Below are 26,160 nucleotides of genomic sequence, written 5' to 3'. Positions count from 1 at the left end.
ATGAAAGATGAACTAAGGTCAACTTAATATTTTTGTAAGAAGGTAATTAGTTTTTATAAAGCACCACAAATATATTTCCACTGATGTTTTAAAGATATTTTAAATTCAAACATAAGTTTAAATTTGAACAATGATTTTCCAAGCTTTTCCATGAAAATGACTTTTCCATCTTTGCTTTTAGGACCAGATTTTTCATTATGTAATGTGTTTTACTTCAAAATTATGCACAAATATAGTAGGTACTCAAAATGTTCAGCTGCAAATGCATGGAATTCCATGGACAGGTAAATTTATCAGTATTATTTTGTGTTACAAAAACTATCTAGTATAGCATTTATTTATAAATCCAACTTAAGACATGTGGACATAAAATACTTATGCAGCAGTAAAACTTGGCTAAGATTAGCTAATTATGAAAGAATCATGACAAGAGATTAAGAATGGATTAAGTCGGTAAAGGATGAAACATCAATGACTTAATCAGAATTTTAGCTGCTTTCCTGTGCTTCTTTACTTGTTTGAATTGTTTGTTTACATTCCAAAAACGGTGTTGTAGGCCTTTTGAGAACTGGCATCTTTGGAAATACAATTATTCTGTGTGTTCACATGATAAAATATCTATGGGACTGGGCCGCAGCCAGAGAAATTAGATGCTTTACTTTGCTCTGCCATGCATATTTCTTAGATTGCTGGAACAAAGCAAGGAAGCAAATCCAAAAGAACAAAAATTCATATGCTGATTGAGACAACTAAGTACTTTTGAATCTGTGAAACTGGCTAGTTCTCTCAAAGTAACTATTAATACTTTCAGATTTTTTTGCTCATTGCATTTTGATTAGAAACAGAAATTCAGGAACATATGAAATGAAAACAGAAAAAGGGTAGATGAGTGCAAACAAATGTTAACCAGACTATGAAGAACTTAAAAAAAAACTAATTGCACCTTGATATTCTTCATTAAGACTTAATTCACATGAACAGCTGTAACACTGCAGTAAAAAGGAAGGACATTTATTTCTGATATTTGAGGTTTATTCTGAAAATATATATTTCTTTTCCTCAGAAACCTATTTCTTGACTCACCTATCAGTGACTGAGCATTTTTATTTCTTTTGATATGTTTTGGAGATGCATATTTTCATAGAATAAAAACCAAACAAAAATTTCCAATTTCTTATTTAGTCGTATTTTATATTTCCTTTTTATTCATTGAGCATTTTACTGTGGTGAAACTTTTGTCATTTCTCACTCCTGAACATCATGATGACAGAGCAACATGACATGCTTGATGCAGAAGGAAATGTGGCAGGACCTTCACATCAGGGAGATAATGTAAAGCATTTAGCCATATTTTTCTCCAACTTTTCTGCCCTGCAATTACCACACAAAGGTAATACTCTGCAATTTAAAACACTGGGAGCAAAAGGTTTCAAAGCTGCTTTTCGTTTCCTGATGGAGTCACCTTAGAAAACAAACAGGCCCACCACTGAAACAATTCCCTGCAAAATTCAGACTCCAGCCCCATGCTTAAAAACCTGATTTAGACAGTAAAGTCACTCTACAGAGAGCAAATAATCTAGAAACCACTTGAAAAGAAATGCAATAAGGATCTTTCATCACTGTTTTCCCATCTGCCCAGACTTTTTTTGAAGTGCAGTTGATTTATCAGTGAATGAGTCAATTTGATTTTTACACAACCAGAAACCATATCCAGAATTATGGCCCCGATGTCATTATGAAAATAAGAATACATTAACAGTATAAACCAGCTACAGTACAAAATATACTAAAAGCAACAATCAAACTAATGTAGTATTTTCTTTAAAAAACCCAACTGTAATAAAAAGTAATAATATAAATGAACAGTTTTTAGAGACGGACTGTAGTCACTACCATGATCCAGTGATTTTAAATTAAATCTCATTTAAACTTTTTTCTTAGGTAGGCTTTCATCAGACTTGTAGCACTGCCACTTTCTCCTTTGACCTTGCAGAGAGCACAGAAATAAAAAACAGCCCTTTATCACATGCTGTGCACAAAGAGCAAACAAAGCAGTGTTAACTGAAAATACAGGAAAATTTCTATTAAGTCTTAGTGAATGACAGTAGGAGCAGCAACATCAGAAATAGATGTGATTGTGAAACCAAAATTTGTGCATCAAGAGAATACAATATAAAAATAACTGCACATTTCTTGGCTGCCTTGGGACTACAAAATGCAGTGTGGACTGTCCACAATTCTTCAGTTGCAAAGAAAAGGAAGAACCAGATTGCACTGCTTTGTGTTTGGCACATCATGCTGAGGGATGGATGTGGCAGAATCAGAGGAAATCATAAATAAAATTGACCTGACTTTAATACCAGATTTTTTTATTCTTTTTTACCTTCTTTCTTTTTTTTTCTCTAAGTGCTTGCAAATATCAGAATATTTGAAATGGAAAATACCTACATTTGAAGCCATATAAATGATGATATTTCACATCATGCAAATCAGCTCAAGTTAAATATATAGGAACTGAGACCAATGACTTAGCAATGACCTGCATTATTCTTGTTATTTTAAGAGTGGAATATTTAAACCAAAACTGCCATTTGTGATGAAACTACAACATGGGAAAATATCCACTGGGAAGAAGAAAGAGACCACTTAACTCATTTAATTTATGACTCAAATGCTGGTCTGAACTCAAATTGTTAGAGGTCAAAATCCAGTACATCATTTACTTTGAATAAAAGCTGAAACAATTAGCAAGAAACATCATCATGATTCCTCACTTGAATTTTTAAAAAGTAGCAATTTGAGGCATATTTAAATAGTTTTGTACTTGTTTCATGGTATGTATCTTAAGGCATTTTCAATTACTATTCTACATTAGTATGACAGTAATTATAAAAATACTGTTTAAATTACAGAGAAGATACACAAATGTTTAAAACATCTTGTTATGTAACTCATTTAAACAAAAAATTATAAATCATTCCCAACCAAAGCAGGAAGGGGCTTTAGTGTCTCACCAACCAAACAGAACTTAACAAGTAATTTCAATTATGATTTGTTAGCCCTGCAACAGGCAAATGCAACCCATAAAAATAACTTAGTCTGTGATAATTTCCTTGTAATCCTCTGTTTTAAGGTCTTCCATGAACAGTCATTTATGCCATATATGATTTTTTTCATAAACACTGTACTACATCCCTAAAGAGATGGTAAATTATTTCACTTAGGACTTTAAGTGTGTTCATTCATTGAATAAACTTTCATAAATGTTCATGTAAACCTTATATATATATAGAAGCAATGAATAGGATACAAAATTCTCAAAAATAAACAACATTCACATATATATTATGCCCTTCACCAGATAGCTCTTTGATTTTTATACTTCCAATTAGTTCCTGATCGATCTCAAAAGAGCTTGCATGCATACCACAGGATTTGAATCATGACATCTTTGCAAATTCCCATACGCATTACTGGTTGATACACTTCAGCCTGCCAGCTACTGCTCATCGTATCAGCTGAATCCACATCTTCTCACAAACCTTGCTGTTTTCCTGTCACATGAGACATCTAAGCTTCATACCTTATAACTGATGTTAGGAATCAGTAATAAAGTACTAAAACCACAAGGGATTACCTCTCTCTCATATTAATAATTAGCATATCATAGAAGTTACCACCAAAAAAAAAAACCCAGCAGAATTTTAAGGACGAAAATATTATCACAGAGCAGCAGCTGCATGCATATGGCAGTGGTTAGAGTCTGACCCAAAATACAGCATCAAACTAAGAAAATAAACTTCAACAAGACTAAGCATTTCTACACTTTACAAGTAATAGTGTATTATAATTGCTAATCACTCATACACTTGCAGCATGTAATTAATGTCAAATCATCATGAGTCTAAAGGAAAGCTGAGGCTCAACTTTTATACAGTCTTTGCTTCTTGTTCTCACAGATCCCTCAGTGTTAGAATTCCCTGGTTTAACACTCAGCACTAGTTTTAAACCTTGTGGCTCTTCCCACAAATCTGCAAAATCTCATGTTAAATGCTTGCTTTAGGAACAAGACTAACATTGAAATTTACCACAACATGGGCACTGTCTCTCTCTCAAACCCAAGAAAGTTTGGCATTTTTTGATTAAGTAGAATCTAGAACGTATTTTAGAGTGCTTGGTGACAAGAATTATCCATACCAGTAGCAGTATGCTTGATGAAGCCACAGTTTCAGCAAAGTTACTGCCAACATAGACCTCCTATAAGCCACTAGACATCTAGAAAGGTTCACCTTCTCTGCAGGTCCACAGTTTCTGTCACCACCTCCTACACATGGCTTCTGTTTAACAGAACATGATCCTTTAGGGCTTAACCATTACCTTCAATTTGTTCTGCAGCCATAACCATATGTATTTCAGTGCTTGTGCACTGTCTCAAAACCTCCAGGTCAGTGACATGTGACTGGCTTGTTTGCTTTGTCTCCAAAAATGTGCCAGTGTGCCTCAAACACTGTAAGTCAAAGCCTCATTTCTGAGGAAAAGCTGCTCTTGTTCTGACCCATTAAGTTTTTCTGAGAAGGATCCCTCCAGACTGGTCAGGACTAGGTCTTCCACATCAGTCCTTCCTGTAGCCATCCTTAAGAAAGTGCAACTTTGTTTGAAGTTAGTTTAGAGAAATCACTTTGAATTTCTATCATAGAACCACAGAAATGGGTTGGGTTGGAAGGGACCTTAAGGATCATAGCTGCAACACCCCTGCCAAAGGCAGGGACAACTTACACTAGACCAAGTTGGTCAAAGTCCCATCCAGCCTGGCCTTGAACACTTCCAGGGATGGGACATCCACAACTTCTCTGGACAACCTATTCCAGTGCCTCACCACCCTCATGGAGAAGAATTTCTTCCTAATATCTAATCTAAACCTGTACTCTTCAGCTTAAATCCAACCCCCCCTTATGTCTACATGTCCTTGTAAAAAGTCCCTCTTCAGCTTTCTTTAGGTTCTGAAAGGCTGCTCTAAGATCTCCTCAGAGGTGTCTTTTCCTCAGACTGAAAAACCTCAAATCTCTCAGTCTATGTTCACAGGAGAGGTGCTCCAGCCCTCTGATAATCTTTGTGGCTCTTCTCTGGAATCATTCCAGTAGGTCCACATCCCTCTTGATTGGGGTCTCAAGAGCTGGACACAGTACTCCACGTGTGTTCTCAGGAGAGCAAACCCATGCCTCCAAACTAAAACCTTGGCCAAGGCAGGGAATATAACTTTTTCTCTTCTCTGATTGAAATAAAAGTGTTTCCTTGTAAATCTCTCAGGTTTCTGGCTTCTGGAGTTCACCCTGACCTATACAAATCTCTAAATTTCCAGTCTACTGTTACATCTGGCAGGTACGAATTGCACTTCTTAAAACTATTATGAATTCCCCAGGCCAACAAAAGTATCAGGAGTAGTGATTCTGCCATCTCTGGACAGGTAGGTGTCAGTTCAAGGCACTTTCCTTTGACTTCCGTCTTCTGTTTTTTTAATTTCAAATGCTTCAGTAGTGTGGTAAAAGTTTTCTGCTGCCTTCTTTCCTCTCCTGCCATCCTTGTGCAGTGAACTGCAAATGCTTCAGTTTAATTCCTGCTCTTTCTGAACAATTAGAGCTCATTAGTTTATCAGAGCTCCCTGAATGAAACATTGCATATAGTGATAAACCCTATTCAAGCAGAAAACAATAAACATGACTACAGTGCTAAATGCCTTGGTGAAAAAATCTACTAAATTTGACTACATCATTTCCAGTTCCCACCGAGTTCACATTTCTGTGGTGTTAAGCTGACCAGGAAGGCAATTCTGCCAGGGTCCCACATTCAGAGGAATTAACCTTGTCTAAAACACTTAACTTCTCAATGATGAAAATGCATTCTTTCACAATTAACATCAAGAAATCATTTCCAACCTGATAGTATTAATGGAAACCAGATGTTTAATTTTCTTCATTGATTTTGTTAGCCATGCTCATATTTCCTGATTTCTCTGAATTCTGTAGCTTCGTTCAACACATATGAGGATGCTACATACTCATTGAAGCATGTGCTCATACACACGCAGCAAGAATAAGCAAATACCAATGATCGAAGAGAGTAATTTTGGATTTCCAGCTCTAAATATAAAATGTCAAGAAGGTCTTTGAAAGCAATTGCACAGCTTTTTCTGGACAGAGCTTTTACTCATTTATTTTGCTCTACATATTAACCATATTAATCATAACACTGAATGAATGCAAACAGAGTAAATATCTGTCATTGCACACTGTTTCCAGTCATAAACATAACAAAAAATGGATTCCCAGTGTTTAAAAACATGGATTGATTTTTTTTTTACTGTTAGCATAGTAAGCAATCTGTGAATAATAATCCAATGCTATTGAAATAATAACGTGTTGTTCAATATACTTAAAATAGTCATTGACTTGCACTGAGGTGAGAATCAAGGTGATGTACAAGTATTGCACAGAAGAATATTGACTACTATATTATAGAATAGATTGCACCTAAACCTTCTTTGGTTAATTGGCTGATTTTACTGCCTTGCAGAAGCTAAGAGGTTTCAGGACCTGTTTGTCACTTTGCAGTAAGCCTTGTATTCAGAAAATGGATGGTTATGAGCCTAAAGGAAAGCCCTTTTTGTGCACACTCCATGTCCTTGTGTGAAGATGAACCACAGTCTGAAGCCCATGCAGGACTAACCACTCTTACCACATTTGAAAACAGAATCTTAATTTCTAAGTCTCTCGAAATAGACTCCTCAGGGGTGTAGCATTAGATGTCTTTTTCCCTCCTCCATTAAAATTACCTTTGGTCATCGGCCACGTTCTGGCTGCTGTTGAGGACAATCCTCCACAGATCAGAGGCTATGAGCTCTTTCTGGTCGTTCACAAGGTGGATACTGGGCAGCTGGAGTTCACAGACTTTGCTTTCTGACAGACTGAATTCACGGAATGCAACAAATGATTTCTGAAGCTCATCCCAGTACTCCAAGCTGCAAGGAACCTGTGATAAAAGGGAGAAGACATAATCATTTTATGCTTGATTGCAAATATAATGCATTTTCCTCTATGCACTAAAAGTGCAAAACTAATTAAACTAAATAAAAGTAAATGGTCATATATAAAGCCGTGGCTAGCACAGGTCTTTCCCATGAGAATTCTTTTTGTGTTTTATAAACAAAGATAAAGTTTGGATGTTATTAAAAACAGTGTCTCAAGATTTGGACAGTGCAGGCCTGGCCAGTCAGGCCTAGGGGGAGGTTTCTGGCTGACCAATCTGGGTGACCTTTGAAAACTCTATATATATGTTGGATTCAAACAATAAAGTACTTTTTTCTATGCCACGCTGAGAATCGGGGCTTTCCTTCTCTGCTAGCGGCTCAACAGCGACAGAAAATCATAACTGTAACCATTACTCAGATCCTGTGTTGTCTTGACTTAAATGAGAATGTTTTAAGAACATCATTGCAGATGATGTTCTAACACTTCCAACTTTCTCTTCCTCTGTACAAAAATGGCTACTTGTTCCACAGGAAACCATGAGTAACAAAGACAATTCATCTAACTATTATTTGTATTATGCAGTCAAAAAATCCATGAGATGTCTACACATCATTGTATCAAAGACATACTAGTCATCCTTATTTTTTTTCTTAAACTCGCTGTTTTAGTTTTATTACATAAAAAAATTAAAATATTCAATGATGCAGAGAAAAGATTATAATAGGCAAGACAATGCCTTGTGGTGGGCCAGCACATTGCTAAAAATCCTGAGTGAAATAATGAAGTACTTTTAAATATGATCTTTTTTTTCAAGGAATATTTAGACAATAAATGCAAATGAAACCAAATAAATACATAGTGGGCTCTCTTTAATTACATCTTTAATTAAATTTTAAATCTGTAAATAATTGACTTGGATTATTTCTGGATGAATCACTGAACTGGAGAGAATGTTGTAGGCAATAGAAAACCAATTGTAATAAATTAAGAATTAGTAAAAGTCATGCCTCCATAAAGCAAATAGTAAGCAAAAATTGCAGATGTATGTGCTATTACCTGATTTATCCCTGTGCACCTGTGCATAGACCTACATATATCAACTACCAGGAAAAAAGTAAGAATGTGGCAGAGATGCAAGTAAATTTAGAAAAAGCTTTGCAAGTATTCTTCCTTGTTATTCAGTAAAGATTACAATGCGGATGGAGGAGACAGCAAGGTGATTAATTAACAGGAATGAAGGTTAAGAAGGAAAATTCAGGGAGCTCAATGGCTCAAGCTGAGGAGGGCAAAGGAACATAAATAACCACCAAAGAATTCTGGAGGAATTAACATGTGGAACTGCAGAGCCTGAAAGGTGGATTTTTACTACAGCTGTCAAGTCTCAATGATATGTGAAGACTGAAAAAAGCAATCACAGTTACTAAATTTTTTTTAGTTCAAGATGAAGGACAAATAAAACCAAGCTATCTGATAACTGTCAGTGAAACTCTGATGCCAGTAATGTATAAACAGATTACCACAGCAATATCAATCAGGAGAGCTGATTTAATTTCAAAGACTAGAGTCCGGGAAAAAGGGATTGATTTAACATCAAAACCCACATGTTATATGCATAAAGATAGCAACATATTTGTTTATAAGCTGCATATTCAAATGGAAAGGGTGAGGATCTGTAAATGTCATTTGGAAAATTGTGAGGCAATATGACGATACCTGGAAAAAGCAAACACCATCTTGAGAGACATCAGGTGAGGTATTTCCAAAAGTGAGGGACAAATATTAATTGATTTGTATAGGACATGAGTGGGGACTCTTCTGGAGTACGTCATGTTTCCAATTCTTCATCTTAAAACTGCATTAACTCTTGCTGTGGAGAGTTAAGGACGAAATGAAATTTAGTCCTGAACGACAGGAACATAATTTCTCCATCCAGACACCTCAGGAGAGAAACATTTACTAGAGGAAAAGTCTATAGAAATTTTGTGTCAAAACTGAGTTGCCTTATGAATAAAGTATAAGGCTAGAAACTGCACAGAAAAAGATGGGGAGGTGCAAGGACAGCCTTGGTGCTCATGACAGCTGCTTTTAAAAGCTTGATTTGTTAATTAGATGGAGAAAATAACAAGCATTGCCCCAACGGAAGGAGGCTGTACTTGATGACCCAGAAAACATCTTTCTTGGCTCTCTGTTGCTAACGCTACACTAGTGCTGTGCACAACAGCAGCAATAAGAAATATCACATTATATTTGTAGCCATATTCCAAAGTCACACTAAATGGATCCCTTTTGCTCTCTGTGTCATTAGAGTTTTAGATTTTTTTCAGAACTTCTCAGTGTTAAATTATTTGAATGTTTAATGCCTGTGGACAAACGCTCAGGATTGCTACACTACCACAGCAATGTTCCTACCTTGCATTTATGGATACATCTAAAGAACTCCCTATGTTAACTATGAACAACATAAAGAGCAACTTCCATCATCTGCTGTCTTTTATACTACATTGTGAAGCCATTCAGACTCACATACTTCTTTTTTTAAACCTTAGTCTCCACGGGTGATAAAACATTATTTAAACATTGTAGTACTTGGCATATTTCCTATAGCATAATTTCTTGGAATTATATAATTAATAAAGGATCTCTTTCATTTCTGACAAAAAGCTGCAGCCTTTCATGCCTGCATAGATACTTTACCTACAGCAGTATTTATTTTTGCACACTTTTAAATTTCAGTCCCTAAAATACCTTGACACTCTTTTAGGAACCTGATTAAATATATTTGAATACTTGTTTTGGTCTTGTGCTTCCTAATGTCTATTAGCATCTAAGTTACCTATTTTTATCAGTGTTATTGAGTAACATGCTTGCAACAAAAGACCCCAAGGCTATCACATTTAGCACATTTAGCACATTTATTTATCTTAGATTACATCTCAAAACCAAACTCTTTTTAAGTATGCAAGTCTCCCTAATGAGAATCACAAAATTGGATTAGAATAGAAAGTAATGGGCATTTCAAAAGAGGCTAAACAAGGTGATGAGTTCTATTCCCACTAAGATTAATGAGCTGGAAGAACAAGTTAAAGAGTACACTAAGAGAATTTCTTAAGTGGCACTGCCATTAAAAAAACCATAAAACTATCAGTAAGGATAGAGGAAAACAATGTTTTCCTCTAAATAAAGATTCAAAATAAAGGCAGAGCAATACTTGAAAAAACCCAAACTGGATTTCATATATACTGTTAATAACAAAAAAAAGAAGTAAAAGTAGATACTTCAGTATTTCCACCCACTCAACAGGTAGTGGATACATTGAAACATTTTGAGGAAAAGATGGTAAAGCAAAATGATGAAAACAATGATTATGCCATAAAGAAGTATGAACTTTATAACTCCTCCTCAGGCTGTGGTCTGTGGTATAAATTAACACAGTGGAAGTTTCACCTGAATATGAGGAAGAACTTCTTTACTGTGTGAGTGACTCAGATTGTGGAGTCTCCTTCACTGGAGATGTTCAAGAACCACTGGACACAATCCTGTGCCATGTGCTCTGGGATGACCCTGCTTGAACAGGGAAGTTGGACGAGAGGATCCACTGTGGTCCCTTGCAGCCTTACCCATTCTGTGATTTTTTATACTTCATGCCAACCTCTAACGTGAATTATGAAAAATTTGGAAAGGCACAGGAATGATTGCTGAACTCAGCAGTATGAGTAGCCAGAAAAAACATATCACTAAACAGTTAAAGCAGACTGGTCAGCAAGTTGAAAAGATTATTCCTCTTTATTTTTGTTTACAATTTTTTCTAACTATGTTGTAATACATCAAGAAATCTACCAGAGCAAGAGATAGTATGTTTCAAAGTGTCATCTGCACCTTAGAAGTAAGAAATCAAAGACATGTTATGTGATTGCCTATACAAAATGCAGCTCCTGCTTTAGAACTATGCAAACTGTAAGCTTTCTAGTTTGAAGCTTGCAAAAGACTTAGTTGACTTAGAATCTTTGATTTCTACATATCTAGCTTTATTTGTTCTAGGGGGTTTATTACTAATGCCTGATCTGGATAAGTTTAAGGAAAGATGGTAGCTCTGGGCAATATCAGCTGCCAAAAATAATAGTTGTGAAAGCCTGGAAAGGGGCTAAAATGCCAGAACTGAGTCATTAGCAGTGGGAATAAGTGAACTAACTGCAACAAAAAATTCCCCACATGTTGAATTAAGTATGGTGCTTTTACCTTAAAATATATGAATAAAACTTAAGCTATAATTCAGATAATTGTTACCGCTTAGAAAATGTGACCACTAGGGCTGCCTCTATAAAAGCAAGCACAAAGCATATTTAATTTTTTTGCTAAACAACAAGCTTGCTGCTCCAACAGACACTTCCCTGCAGCTTTGTCTTCCTCCATAGCTCTCAAACACAGTTTTAACTGCAATGATTTTATTCACCTGTCACTTGTGTGTGCACAAAACTATTATTTAAATATGAGCTCAGATTCAACCAAGAGTCTCCAAACTCTGTTTTGCTAGAAAACCACACACTATGGCACACACACTTATTTAGAAGGATGATTACGGCAATAGGGAGTAAAATCACAGTCAAATGCCTGATTTTTCAGCAGCATTAACAACAGAAATTAGAAGCGGAAATGAAAAGCTGCATGAAAAGAGCCTAAATTCTAAGCAGAGAAATTGAAGGCACCTTCATTTTCTGTGCTTTCCACACAGTCTACGCCTGTGGACTATAGACATTGGAGATCTGAAAATTGCATGGCAGTGTCTGGAAGAAGAAGGAAAATGGTGTATTGACAAAATCTGACTAGAAGGAAAGTAGTTGTCTCCAGATGACAAATCCAGTCCTGCCCCCTGCAAGTACAGCACACAAACAACTGTTTGGAAATAGTTGCCTTGGAGCAGAAATCTTCAGAATTAGAACAGATTCCTGTTTTCTCTGAATCTCATTTCACTTTATTTTAAGACAAAATTTTTCATGTACATTACACTAACACATACGAGAAGCATCTCTGATTTGAACAGAGCTGAAACCTCCAACATACACATTCATGAAAAAAAGCCAAATAACGAGAAACCTGAAAATCCTCTTAAAATCCTGCATTATTCTAGCAATTTCCTTCACACTTGTCAACCCATCAGCAAGCCAGTATTGTGTTAGTAACCAACAAGAAGTACTCCCACTAATGCATTACAATATGAGAGACTGTGTTTTTTCTTATTAATCATATGTTGTGTCACATATTATCTGTACCAGAATAATTGAATTCCTACGTGGAAACTAGGGGCTCAAGAAATGCTACACAGTCTCTTAATGCCACGTTATTAATTTCATCCTTGTGTTTTATAGACAGATACTCCTCATTCCCACTCCTGCTTATGTGTAATATTAAGACTTGATAGAGAAATGACTGTTGACCCACAAGTGCTTTTTAAAGAATTTCAAGATCACAACATGCTTCTATATTTTCCGGTGAGCTGACGTTTTCCTCCCAGCTTTAGACTACTTGGCTAAGTTGGACTTGAAAAGTGCTGGGTGCACACCACATATCTGTCTACAGGTATATTTCTTTAGCTGAGCAGAGAGCCAACACCAGAGCACTTCCACAACCTGTCATGTTACCAGAAATGATCACACCTATCATTTACTAAGCATTTTGTCAGAATGCTAACAGGTCTCAGACATGGACATAATTTACAACTAGGATAGAAATAATTGAAGTGTCTCCATTTCTTAGCTAATCCCATCTTTTTTCACAGACATCCTTTTTGTCCTAAGGGAAAGCTACAGCCATTAGCCTACTTCTTTAAGGTTGATGAATGAAGGATATATAAAAGTATTATGCCTCATTATGTAAACACTGAAGTGTATAATTTTAAAACTCAATATAGTATAATGAACTTTTAAACTACATACATGGAGATTTCTTAGACTGCAAAATACATACTGTCCAGCTGAGAAAGATAGATATTAACAGCTGTGTTACAGGATGTGCCTAATGTTTCTTTCAGTGATAGTTCCTTTTGATTCATGTATTTGTTAGAAGATAAGCTTTAACAGAAGAAATATTAATTTCTTGAATCTCAGTCCCTCAGATCGTGGGCGCTTCCTCTTTGAAATTAGGCTATTCTTGGTCCAGAAACTACTACTGTACAAAAAAATGCACACAGAAGACAGGAAGTGTGTGTGTGTTTTATCTTCTTCAAGCAGGGCCACCTCAGTGAATGAGGCAGAACACAACACAAACTAGCACTCTGACTCACACACCAACCCATACTGAGATTTTGACTTCAGCTTCCTGAGCATGAATAAACTGATTGCTCTGTAGTAAAGCTATTCTGTTATTAAGATATTTTGCTGGCTTAGGGCCAACTGTCTTAAAAATACAATTCTCTCATTAGGTGAACAGAAGTTGCAGTAGCAGGAAATAAAAAGTTTTATTCAGACTTTTATAAGGGAAAAATTCTTGGCAATAACTACCAGAAACATTACTTTTAAATTTAATTTTGAAGTATTATTTATATAAAAGTAGTAAAAGAACTCTAGAAAAATACAATATGTAGAAAATATGCCCAAAAGAAAAATAATATTAAATAGAATAGAACTTTGTAATATGCCTGTTCACACAACATACTCAATTCAATCTGACCAGTGGAACACCATTTTGGACAAATGTAGGATACTTCAACATCCACATTCCTGTTTAACTTGTGTGATTGACACTGTTGGATAATTTTTTTTAACCTTCCTCAGAGCTAAGATGGTATCGTATCTGTGTGGAAAACAGATTCTCCTGGCACAGCTACAGACCACCAATATTCCTATTTCATGAAGGAAAAAAAAACACACACAAAAAAAAGTGATGGCTTACAGTGAGGTGAAAATATAGCCTCATATTAGTAGTAGGATTAGCAGTAGTACTGGGATTAAAATAATTTAGTTGCACAAAGTATTTGTTGTTCCACCCACCTCAAACATCTTTGCATTTTCATTATGGTTTTCTGTACTTTGACAGCAGTTTGAAGTGTTACATACCTGTATATTTCAGGCAGTAAAAGCTATTCCACTACGGCACACTCTCAATTTTCAACACTCTGGAATAACCAGACACCCCAACTGGAGATGTTTTTCAAATTATGGCATATAATTTCTTCACCAAATTGTTTTACTTCTCTTTGAATTTTTTAAAATAAGTTTGGTGCGAAAGCTAGGGCATTTAAATTACAAATACTCACTTCAAAATTTAATATGCAATATCTGCTTAATTTAATTTTTTCCTCTATCCATAGTGAGATCTTTGGCTGACTAATGAAAAGAACTAGTTTGCTATCTGAGTAACAACATAAACCATGCCTCTTTCTACTCCATTCAACATATACAGCAATAGTGCTATTAGCATACTTTCTTCATTTTATTTAAATGAACATCTGTCCTGCAGTCTATAAAATAATATCAAACAGAGTTATAACAAAGAGATGGGAAAGAAAACTCTTGTCTTCTGAGAAAAATTGTTCTTTAAAAATATGTAACTGCCTTTTAGCTGACTTTGGAAAAAGCTTCTATACATCTTCAACTAATAGAAGCTATAAAAAAACCTTTTGTAAGATTGGAACCAGTTGAGAAACCACAAGTATTCAAATGCAGGAAATCATGATTTTATAACATTTTAATGTGATCTACTCTTGGGAAACAAAGTTAACCAAGACCTATTTCTGTACAGGAAATATTCCACTGTACAGTTGTAATACATTGTGGTGAGGGGTACAGCTGCAATTTTTTCACCTGTAATGCCCCACTGGTATTGTGGCTTACTGAATTGCATCAAGATTGCCTTCCTGTCCGGAAAGCCCTCTAAGTACAAACAAGACTCTAAGCCCAGGTTTTATTTTCCCTTGGTATCAGAATATGGTAATTTAAGAGCCCTGAGAAATGCTTTTTAACCTTTCAGAAGAAATATGTAGCATTCTTTTATTAGGAGCTATGTTCTTTGCCTTTTTAAAACAACATGTGACCAACATTAATTTATCAGGCTAGCAGGTTCAGAGCAAATGCAGGTGTGTGGAGTAATGTAATCTGTCACAGATACTGGCTTTTTTCTTTATGGAAAAATTACTCTAAACACACTAACAGCTTTTGTTAAGAAAGCACAGAATAGTTGTGGGTTATAACTGAGATTTCTGCAGGACTTTAAACAGGAAAATTATGTACTGCTAAGTGTCAAACTTTTCTACTAATTGTCATTTATCTTGAGACTGAGTTTGTGTGATGATCGCTTCCCTTTTGAATAGCAAAAGCAACAATTTTTCTAAATTTATTAGTTCTTCATGCATTGTTGCGAGTATTGAGAAACAAAAGTATACAGACTGGAGATCTTACATTATGGACACACCTACTTCTTGCAATACTCTTTATTCTCTCTTTCTGATACAGGAACTATGTTTCACTTCAGGTTTTTAATTTTCTAAGCTTCAGTATTTTTTAATAATATAAGCACTATGCTGCTGAAATGTAGTCACCTCTGGAATCGAAGTTAGCAGTCTATTAATACATAAAGTACCTTATAACTTTCAGTATATGACCTATTTTGACTACATATTCTCACCACAGTAAAGCCTGACTCGTACAAGAAGTACCACAAAATCAGTGTACAGCCGGAAGGACTTGGGTTTGCAAAGTTTCATAAATCAGAGTCACAAAATCTGAAGAGTACAGAACACGAGGAGAGTGTAAATCTGTCATTAAGATAATCTGATGGTTTCGTCAGTCCTCTGGCACCCGGTAGAATTTTCACTGGCTCAGTAACCCCTAAGGGTAAATTTCACTGTGATGCACAGGCAAATTATGCACAACTTCCATTAACATTCCCAACAAGTTACGCTTAACTCCCTGCAGACTGCACAGAAACTCCAGGGCAAACGATATAGTCTCATCTTGATGCAGGGAACACTAAGATCACACAGCAAAATAATTAAGATTATACACACACAAACCAGTAACAAAATAGTAAAGTCTGAGATAATCTTACTCTCAGGCAAGGAACTTCACAAATAATGTTTAAAGCTGGAATTCCCAAAGAGAATGGGCTCTGTTTCAACATCTGCTTAAGTCTCCAACTTCTTTAGTTCCTATTTCCTTCTTTGCAAGAAAATGAAGACAATACTTATAATTAATAGTCAGAATCATAACTTTGGAAAACATGTGCAAAACTCTGCTCAGGATCAGAAAATTTGCTCACAGGCAGATCATCAAGTGTAAGTGGCTCAAGCTACAAGCAAACCTCTTACACAGACCAGCTGTTTACGTGAGGAGCTGCATCCATTGTTGTACTCATGCATGAATGGAAACACAATGTCTACTGCTGAGAAAGAGGTTCCCTGCATTAGAATAAATGGCATTTGTTATGCTTCTATTTCATGATCAGGTATGTTAAATAATTATTGTTTCTTTTCAAGCTTGTTGCAACTCTTCACACAGTAGAGAGATAATAAAAACACTGTATAGAGTCCTCATATAGTAGTGTAGTGTGACTATTCCAGTAATTTTGAATAACATCCAAAGGTAGAATTAACAAGAAATTTAAGTTTTAAAATGCAGACAAAGCACCAAATTTGCCTTCTGTGTAATTCAAAACAGCCAGACAAATTATTTCTCCACCCATCTAAAAAGTCTCATTATTTGAAGACAGTACTGAACTGTGTGGCAGTAGATTCAATAATTTGCAAACTAACAGGTTTATGAAGAAGCATGGTTGAACTTTACAGTTTATTATCTAGTAACAGCATGAACTTAAATCACTAACCTGTCACACACAAATCATCTGGATTTCCAAAATAGTTGTTGCTTTGGGAATATAAGAAATAAATCAAACATGGATAAAATTTGTGGTTTCCCAGAAAGCACTTTTCCCAGACTCTCAAATGCCCAGCTGAATATTGTAGCCCCAACAGGGAATGAAAAGTAAAAAGGAAGTAGAGCCAGCCAAAAATGAGGTATTCTCTGTAAAAAGGAAAAATGAATGTCTTTGACATTGATCATAATTCTTTTCCTGTTGACTGTCATGTCAAATCCTTCCTGAAATAATGACTTACAGTAGGTCTAATGTCAGTCATTCTTAAACTCATGCTTCCTTAAGCCACTGTTTAAACAGCCACAAGGTGTTAGAAAATGACTATTTATTGGCTGACAGAGTTGAAAAAAATCAGATTCCAGACTAGCAAGTTTGCAAATGCTTTATTTAAATAGCACATGCATGTAAGGCTATGCAACAGACAATTTCTTGAATCCCTGCCTTTTGAAGTTGGAAATATTTTATGTTCTTCCAAATGAGATTTCACCACCTTTGGAAATGCTCTGTGTGACTTTTACCATAGTAGTTTTATTTACGTAGTCTTTCCTTATTAAATCCCAGTTAAGCCCTTGCAAGCTCAGAACTATACTCACTGCCCTAAAATTTTCTTCAGTAGACCTTGAGATTTGATTAATTTAATCACCACTTTTCTAAACTGTGCTCTCTTTCTTAGGACACTATATAAAGGAGAAAGGCCAAAAAAGGAGACCTCAGCACACATTCATCTTTTCATCAGCTGTTATAATGCTGACTACACTTGCATGCAACAGGAATCCTGGCAGGTACACAAGGGAAACATCCTCAAATGCAAAAACCTGCCAGGGTTAGAGTTCAGTAGATATTTTATTTTAACTTCATATGGAGAAATGAGCAAATGCCATAGTTTAACTTTCTTTTGTTTAACAGCTTGCATCTCTCACTGGATGACAATCCAGGAGAAAGAATTTTAAGTCTATGTTAGTGATGCATCTTAAATAAATCAGAGAACTCAGAATTTGGAGAACTACACATTGTATGAGTACTTTGATTAGACAAATCTGGTTTTCTCCTGCTTTTAAATCTATGCCACTTGGGTAAATGCTCTTGTGACAATACATAGCTTTTTGTTTGAGATATGAGGCAGTGTCAGCAACATCCCTTATTGGAAAGAGAACTCTACAATGGAAGGCAATCAGTGAGAATCTCTGTAAAAGGTTCAGTAGATAAAATAGGCCTCCAGCTGTTCAGCAAATAATTTGTGTGTCCTGCTCACCTGCTTGCACAGAAAAGCAGAATATTTCCCTGATGGCATACGGACTGTTTTCCTACCTTGGTGAGCCCCTCCCAATCTTTGCTCTCTCCCCTGCCAACCTAAACTTGTCAACATCGTTCTTGGTAAAGACAAATGATATAATGATATAAACCAGATTAAATCAGAATGGTAAAACAACATCACAGGCAAAGATAAACATAATCTGAGATTCTCAAGATTGCAGGAAGACACGAGAAGACACTGGGGAAACTAGACACAGTGCAAGTACAGTTCTAAGCCCCACAGCAAAAATATTCAACAGAACTTTCTTGGAGGTTAAATGTCTAAATGTAGCTAGCTTCATATTGTATCTGCACAATGTGAAAGTCACTACTAAATCAGTAACAGGTTTTTTTTTCTGCAATTCCCTCCTTTGAATTTTAAAAATATCACAGAAATGAAGAAGACATGTCCCTTCAAGTCCCTTTAATACTGGACTTGACAGATCCAAGGAACTGTACAAGCATGCTTGAATTTAGCATCACACAACACTTCTGAAATACAGCACTTTGTTATGATGTGGAATATATTCTTCAATTATTCTTTATCTTCTGGGACAGTGGAATTATATGCATAATCAGAAACTATTGTCTGGAATTAGAAATTGCTGTTACTCCTTTTTTCCTAATGCCACTTCCAAGGCAACCAGAAAAATCACGATGGAGGAAATTGCCACAAATTCTCTTTCAACTGTCCTAGTAGCCACCTCCAGCCAATGTCCTCATCGTCAGGGAGATGAAGAGAGACACTATGAAGCCCTTACTCTGAAATTTAGACTGTCTAGCCCATTCTTGTTCCCACAGCGCTTGTGTATCTTCCACAATTCTCTCTGCAGGAGACATTTCTGCATTCATTCTAAACAAAAATCTGCTTGAAGGCTATTACCAAGCTTCAAACTCCGTAGTGAAAGACCTCTTATGGTCAGATTTCATAGGAATGAGAATCATCACTGCCCACAGATTCCAACTTTAACTGCCATGCAGCAAGACCATCACAGAGCAAACAGAAGACCGTTGCCCTGTGATGATGAGCTGGTTGCCTTGTAGAATGTAGTTTAATGTTAAACTGGGAAACTGAGGCACACCTTAAGTTTTCACACATGAATACATGCTGATAGAAATTTATAAACAACTGCACAACTTTTACTATAGAAATTATCTGCACATGAGAGTGACCTAAATGTAGCAGTAACTAAATTTTTTGAGCAAGAACAGTAGGCTTTTTCTCTCTGGTTTTGTGTACATATTTTCTTTAAGCACAAGATAAAAAGAGCTTTCAAATTTGCTCATCCACATATCTTTAACCACAAGACTTCCTCTTACCAGCAATCTACTTGAATGATTTGTTATAACTGAGAAAGTCTTAGAAAGCATCCCTTTTTTTTGACTTACCAATTTATCAGTCTTCAATATTTTAAAAATTATGGCATTGCTACTTCATCTTGCTTCACTCTTTGAATTAATTTTGTGAAATTTTTCCAAGTTTGGATTTTACTCTAGTCTTGAGGTGGGAATATGGTTCTCACATCAACACCAGTCTGCACCTTTGAAAGGTTTTTCCTCAAATACTAGTTAACTGAAAGTTAATTGTAAATCACACAGAGCCAAAGAATATTTGTAGCATTTGAAAATGGGATGATGAGGGCTTAAAGATTAAATAGAAAGTGTTTGCAATGTCTGTTAAAAAGGAAGAACAACAAATTCAGATGCTTTCAATCTCCCCAAAGAAATCCTGATACAATCCTGATACAATTTCTTGCAATCAGATCTGGGATTCTCACTTCCTTCAAACAATTAGATCAAACTTGTATTTCAAATTGCTGAAGAAAATGCAACATGCTATGCTATGGCAGAGACATCAGTTCTTCCTGTTCCCTCCACAAATAAAAGCAACAACATTTGGACTGTGAAAACAAAGTATTGGAAACTTTACCAGTGAAATTGCTTACCTTTGCAACAACACAAAGCACAAGAAAATAGCTCTTGAGGCAATCTAGAAATAGCAGCAAGGTAAGGTTCAACAGGAACAATATAGCTCATATCAACTCTTAAAATCTGAAGCTGTTCTCTATCCTTTGGCTGTAGCAGATAACACGTACCTTCAATATTTAGGAAAATTCTCTTTATGGTAAAGCTTTTCCAAGTTCCAGGAATTTGAATAATAGCTATAAAAATAGAGACTTCTAAAACCCACCCATGATTAAAACGATATGCTACAAATTTAACAAAGACAGAAAGCTATATGAAATGTCATAGCAACTCAGAAAGAAAGAACATGCAACTGGCAAGCTTTGAATTCAAGACAGACTACAGAAATGCACCTTTGACTGTATCTTTGTGAAGCAGAGGATTAAGGGAGCCTGGAAACACAGCTGGTGACATTATGGGTCCTCCTTGTATTTGAACATATACACAATCCTGGGAAAGTTTTTAAAATATATTTTAATATAGCTTGATATCATTATTGTCTTTAAATTTAGATTTTTTTTTCAAAAAAGCTGATGTCTTTGGCTTGCAGATCTTTCTCCAATGTCTCATTTAAAAAACTGAATAAAATAAATGTTGTTTTATCTTTTTTCTCTTTGTATTTAATGAATTTTCCATATGCACTAAATCTGCAGTGTATTGATTAACGTATATCTATACAGGGGGAAAAGTGGATCTGATGAAAGGCCTCATGATTAACTTAAATTAGAATCTGAAGTTTGAGATGAGTATTTAGTAAATGCAGTTTACCTAAAAAAATTAAACATTTACTCTGGACCCACATTAATCTAATGGACCCACATACCTCCATTAGATTAATAAAAACATGCACACTGTCCATGTTTAAAATGTCTGTTCATCAGGTGTGTGGCCATTTCTGGAACATGTGATAAATTACCACCTTGAGCCAGGCAACAGTTAATGGCCCACAATCAAAATGTGGATCTTCTTGTAGGCATTTCTGCACATCACGTGCCCAAGAGCAGAGTTTTTACCTCTAGGATTTAACTCTGCGGGATTTGGTTATGAGGATGGAATAGAAACGAGATCTCTAAAGCTGGGTTTTAGAGCATGGGGGTTTATTGTGAAAAGAGAGTGGGTGTGAGAGGCCTGCTAGGCTGCAAGACGCAACTCAAAGCAGGTCAGAGAGGCAAGAGAGAGAGGGCGAGAGGGGCAAAAAAAGAGAGCGATTTGCCGTCTACAGTACAATAAATCATCTTCTGTGTTGAATATTCTGATTCTCTTTAACCAATCTAAGACGAGCTACAAACTGTACAACATTTACATACAACCTATAAGAATCATCGCATTACCATACGGGGTTATATTTCAAACCTTAAAAAACTGCTTTTTGGAACCGCTACCAGGCAGGCAGGGTCTGCTCTGACCTTTGGACCTGCCTACAGGCAGAGGGCATTGTTCTGTCAAGAAGGGGGATTACCTTCAGTGGCCATACCAATGTTTCCTAGCTATTCATCAACTCAAAACTTGTCTTCATCTTAATCTTGCTTATATATTCCATATTTTCAGCATCTTTTGCAAGGTAATCATATCTATAAGGCTTTCCTATTTCATCTTCCCCAACATTTACCTAGATGTCTCCTAATTTGGCTGATATCTTTAATCTTTTTTCTTGTGGTAGAAATCTGAAGAATTACATGAACACCAGTAGAAGCTGAGAGAACCAGATCAGTGGTAGGTGAGTTCTTCTCACTATCGGAGGCAATCAGAGTAGATTGGACCTTTTCTTCTCTAGAGTATTGTATGGAAGCACAAAGCAGAATGTGTGTGCTACTGAAAGTCCAGCTGTGTATGCCCACTTGAAGATGAATTGATATTCCCCTTGGACAAGGTCATATTATTACCCAAGCACATACATTATGGTTCATGATGTCTGTTATCTATAACGGGAGTGTAATGTAATTATACCAAAAACTTGGTGTGCTGTGCTCCAAAAATACCAGCCTGAAAGAAGCCAAATGCTGGCTTTCATAGCAACCTAATAGGGTCATCAAGACAGCCTGCAATAACACAATTTTGATCCTTGATTCAAACCTCATGCCAAGTGGAGCTGACTTTTTTCCATTTAATTTTAATTTTCATGTAACTGAAAGGAGCTGACATTTGGCTGTCTAGAGGGCAAAGAAATTGGCAGGACATTTACATGATCTCACCAACAGTATGTGCATGGTAATAATATTATACCATTTTTTTGAGGAAGATTATCCTACTTATTCATAACTCAAAGCATATTGGTGAATAATTCAATTTTAAAAGCAATTTTTAACATCATAGCAATAATGAAATATAATTCAACATTTTTGAACAAATAGGAAGAACTGGGAGATATTTATTTCCCTTGACTCACAACACTATTCTGATTAACAACCAGACTGAAATTAAAAATATAATGACAGGTCCAATTTGTAATACAAAAGGGAAACTGAGATTAACAGAATTAAAATTGAGCTAAAATAAAAAAATGCATATAAGGAATTTATAAAGAATTACACTAGATAGGAGTAAATGTAATGACCTGAATGTATATGTTAGAAAGCAAAAATTCCAGAGCATTAAGGATCAGTGTAATTGTGAGGTATGGTCTGTTTTTGGGGCACAGAGACTGCAGCACTCAGCCCTCCTTCAAAGAGAAGTTCCATGATCTCACACAGTCAAACTGCACCATCCACTTCAACCCTCTCAAAGCAAAACAAGAGAAAGCAGAGCCTTTACCCTGTGGATCTTTCTAGAAGCAGCACAGCCATCTGCCATCACAGAAACAGGAGAGAATGGCCAGATTGGAAATTTTACTTCAATGATTCCACTAGATCTTGGAAATTTCAGACCATGTCTTTCCTCTCATGTTTCAGTTTCAAACCAAATGAAGTCTTTAAGCAAAGACCGATGGATGAAATAATAAAAAGTCAAAATAAAAACTGTATGCTCGCAAACTAGAACTGATAGACTTGGCTACAGCTTATTATGCAACATAAAAACTTTAGAGGTAAGTGGGTAAAATGTTTATACAAGTAGTTTTAAAACTAAAGATATGCTCAGGCTGTGGAATGTACCTCATATTGGTTTTATAGAGCTCCTGACATTTGTTTTGTGCTCGTTTTTAATAAATCTGAGTTTGAAAACTTTCACTTTGCAGCAGTAACATTTTCATTTGTTACTGAAACTAGAAAACTCATTACCCACCTGAAGAACATCTCCAAGGTCAGCAGTGCTAATATCTGGGTCTTCAGTGGTATTAAAAGGAACAGGGTTAATTCTCACAAGAGTGAGCACTCTGGGTTCTGGATATCTCCACAGCATCATTCCTGGACTATCCTCAGTTTCATTGTAAAACACAACTTCATAGGCACTGGGCAGCTTTTGTGCTTCTGTTAAATGAAAGAAAGATATAATCTGTTACACAATTTCTAGAAAGAAACATGCTGGTTTATGAAACCAAAGTGATTAAAAATAAATCCCTTGGAATCAAAAGGAGAGAAAGCAAAAAAGCAATTTCCCTGACTTTTAAAACATTACAGCTTAATGGAAAGAAATCGAAAAGGTAATTTAAAGAATTTCTCTTTAATTATAGCAGATGTCTTTTCAACTGCTTTTCCAAAAAGTATAAAGTTATTCATTGTGAGAGGCAAGGAATGTCTAATTGGTTACTACTGTTTTTACTTTATAATCTAGAAAAGAAGAAGGAAAAAAAAGAGAGCCCAAATGATACCCTTCTTACCTGCATCTTGTATATACTGGAACAGGCCTGTTCTCAGATCATCTGAGGTATGCTCAGTTTTGGAGGCCTGATTCCTCTCCGCAGAAAAACAAGTGGGGTATGTGTGTTCAGGTATCAATGTCTCTGATACACTGCCCTTTTTAGTAAGGTACTGCCACAGAAGCTCCTGGAGAAGAACTAAACAGTTCAAATGCTCTTGACCCCAGAAAACCTTAAAAAAACCCGAAAAAACAAGAACAGAGAAGACGAAAAAGTTACATACAAACATTCAGTCAGTTTTGAAGGAAAAAACACCTCCCCAAACCCTCAAAACCCCCAAACCCCCAAACCCTCGTCCACCTTTATACAGCTTTGAGTCTGCTCTATTTATACCTTAATTGCTTGCAAGTGATCTTAATGTTCAAATAAAGAAGAGAAGCAACATAAAAAGCTTTCTAAAACCATTTGTCAAATTTGTTCTTTTCATTATCTGAAGGAAGGCATTAATTCCTACCACTGAACATTCATAGTGATGCTGCCTGGAAGACCACAGATCTCAGAAGTTATAGTCAAGAACAGTATGTAATGCTAGGGCTGGTCACAGGTTTCTCAGTTTGAGATATGACAAAAAACTCTTAGAGATACAAAGTTTAAACTGTTCAAAGAGCTTGTTGCTCCAAAACTGGAATTCTGTAATACATTAAAAACTAAGTGACTCAGCAAAAAAGTGACTCGAAAGACACATGAGAGATCATCTTAAGCACAAAATTGATACATATGAATTGGGTGTTCTGTAACTCCTCTGAGTGTGGTTAAAAAGTTCAAAGTTTTTTGAAGTTTAAAACAGAAATGCAGACAAATATCTTATAAAACAAGGCATGCAAAGCCCAGAAGATTCACACACTTTGTAGCAAAATAAAAGGCAAGAAGACATTGCTTTCTCCCAGCTTTGACAAGCATTGCTGCTTTATTCAAATCAAGCTCTCATTTGAGAGAATCTTATTAATAGGGACAAGCCCTTCAGACTTCATGCGCAGAAGCAGGCCTTGAAGCAACATGGAAGACAAGGAAGCAACTAGCAATTAATACAGAAATTAGACTTGTAACCAGTGTGGGATGAAATCAAAATCCCCAGACAATATTTTAACAGTCCAGGGTAAAGGTGTGAATAAAGTAAACAAGTCAGGTGTGCACATAAAGAGTAGTACAAATAAATACCAACTTTTGAAAGCGAAAAGAAAATCAAAAGGTGCCTAAAGAGAGTGTAGTACTGTCGCTGTTGAACTGCTAGCAGAGTAAGAAGGCCCGGGTTCAAAGATGGTATCCAGAAGAAAGTTTTATTATTTAATTCCATCTTATATAGACTTTTCAAAGATCACCCAGATTGGTCAGTTCGAAGGCTCCCCCTAAGCCTGACTGGCCAGGCCTGAACTGTCCACATCCGAGAAACTGTTTTTAATAACATCCAAACTTTATCTTTGTTTATAAAACACAGGAAGAAGAGAGAAAAGGTTCCCATGGGAAAGGTCTGTGCTAGCCACATAGTACAGCTGTCAAGAAGGCAGGTTTTCCTTGCCCTGCATCTACAAGTGAGCCCAGAGAAACACAGCCTTGAAACACAGCCAGTGCCAAGCCTGAGCTAAACATTCCCAGCCTAAGCAGCTTATCCCCCTAAAATTTCTACAGTGCTACAGAGCACCTATGGTCTGAGGGTCCCACACTGAGTCTAGCACAACCTCAAAGGAGCTCTCTGTCACCTAAAGCCAATCTCAGAGGCCCCTGCTCCTCACTGATAAAGGAGGGATGAATGGTTTTTTCCCCTCACATTTTTAATAATTTTATTTTTAGGCAGCTAGGAACTCCAGGGCATGGAACTCCTACTACAACATTCAGGGATGAAGCACAATTTTTACATAAGGTCTCAAGGTTCTGCTGCAATACAAATTAACAGTGATAGATGAGGTCACGTTCAGAACTGGTAAAATCATTAGCCATAAATAAATTAATTTGAAACAGAACTGCTAACAATTCCGTTAGCATTCTCAAATCTATTCTGCCAGGCCAAACACTTAATTATCTTCTTCAAAAGCTAATTGTCCCTAATTACACTCTAATAATAAATGGCTTTCCAAGATTTACAGATTTTATTTTGGTACTTGCCAAAACCCCAAGTTTTTGGAAGAAAAAAACAAAATAATTATTTTATTACCAACACATAGAGGTAGTCAGCTAAGTACCTGTGAAAAACAAACTAAAAAAGGAGCAAAGGAAAAAAGTAACTTT

At 36.1% G+C, this 26,160-nt stretch overlaps 1 protein-coding gene across 6 annotated transcripts in view; it reads right to left on the bottom strand.

Annotated features, from left to right (window-relative positions):
• Window positions 1-26,160, bottom strand: part of VPS13B (vacuolar protein sorting 13 homolog B) — a 433,483-nt gene that overhangs the window by 55,665 nt on the left and 351,658 nt on the right. For all 6 annotated transcript variants that reach the window (XM_085053291.1, XM_085053288.1, XM_085053290.1 and 3 more), the window contains 3 exons: window positions 23,899-24,109; window positions 23,364-23,548; window positions 6,830-7,026 (listed from right to left, as the gene is read on the bottom strand). In XM_085053291.1, coding sequence (XP_084909417.1) covers window positions 6,830-7,026; window positions 23,364-23,548; window positions 23,899-24,109 — 593 coding nt within the window. The remainder of the gene's footprint in view (window positions 1-6,829; window positions 7,027-23,363; window positions 23,549-23,898; window positions 24,110-26,160) is intronic.

Source organism: Lichenostomus cassidix, chromosome 2 (genome assembly GCF_008360975.1).
Source record: "Lichenostomus cassidix isolate B80296 chromosome 2, HeHo_3.0, whole genome shotgun sequence".
In the NCBI taxonomy this organism is placed as follows: domain Eukaryota; kingdom Metazoa; phylum Chordata; class Aves; order Passeriformes; family Meliphagidae; genus Lichenostomus; species Lichenostomus cassidix.
Note: the sequence above shows the minus strand (reverse complement) of the source record. Positions and strands in the feature narration are given on the sequence as shown.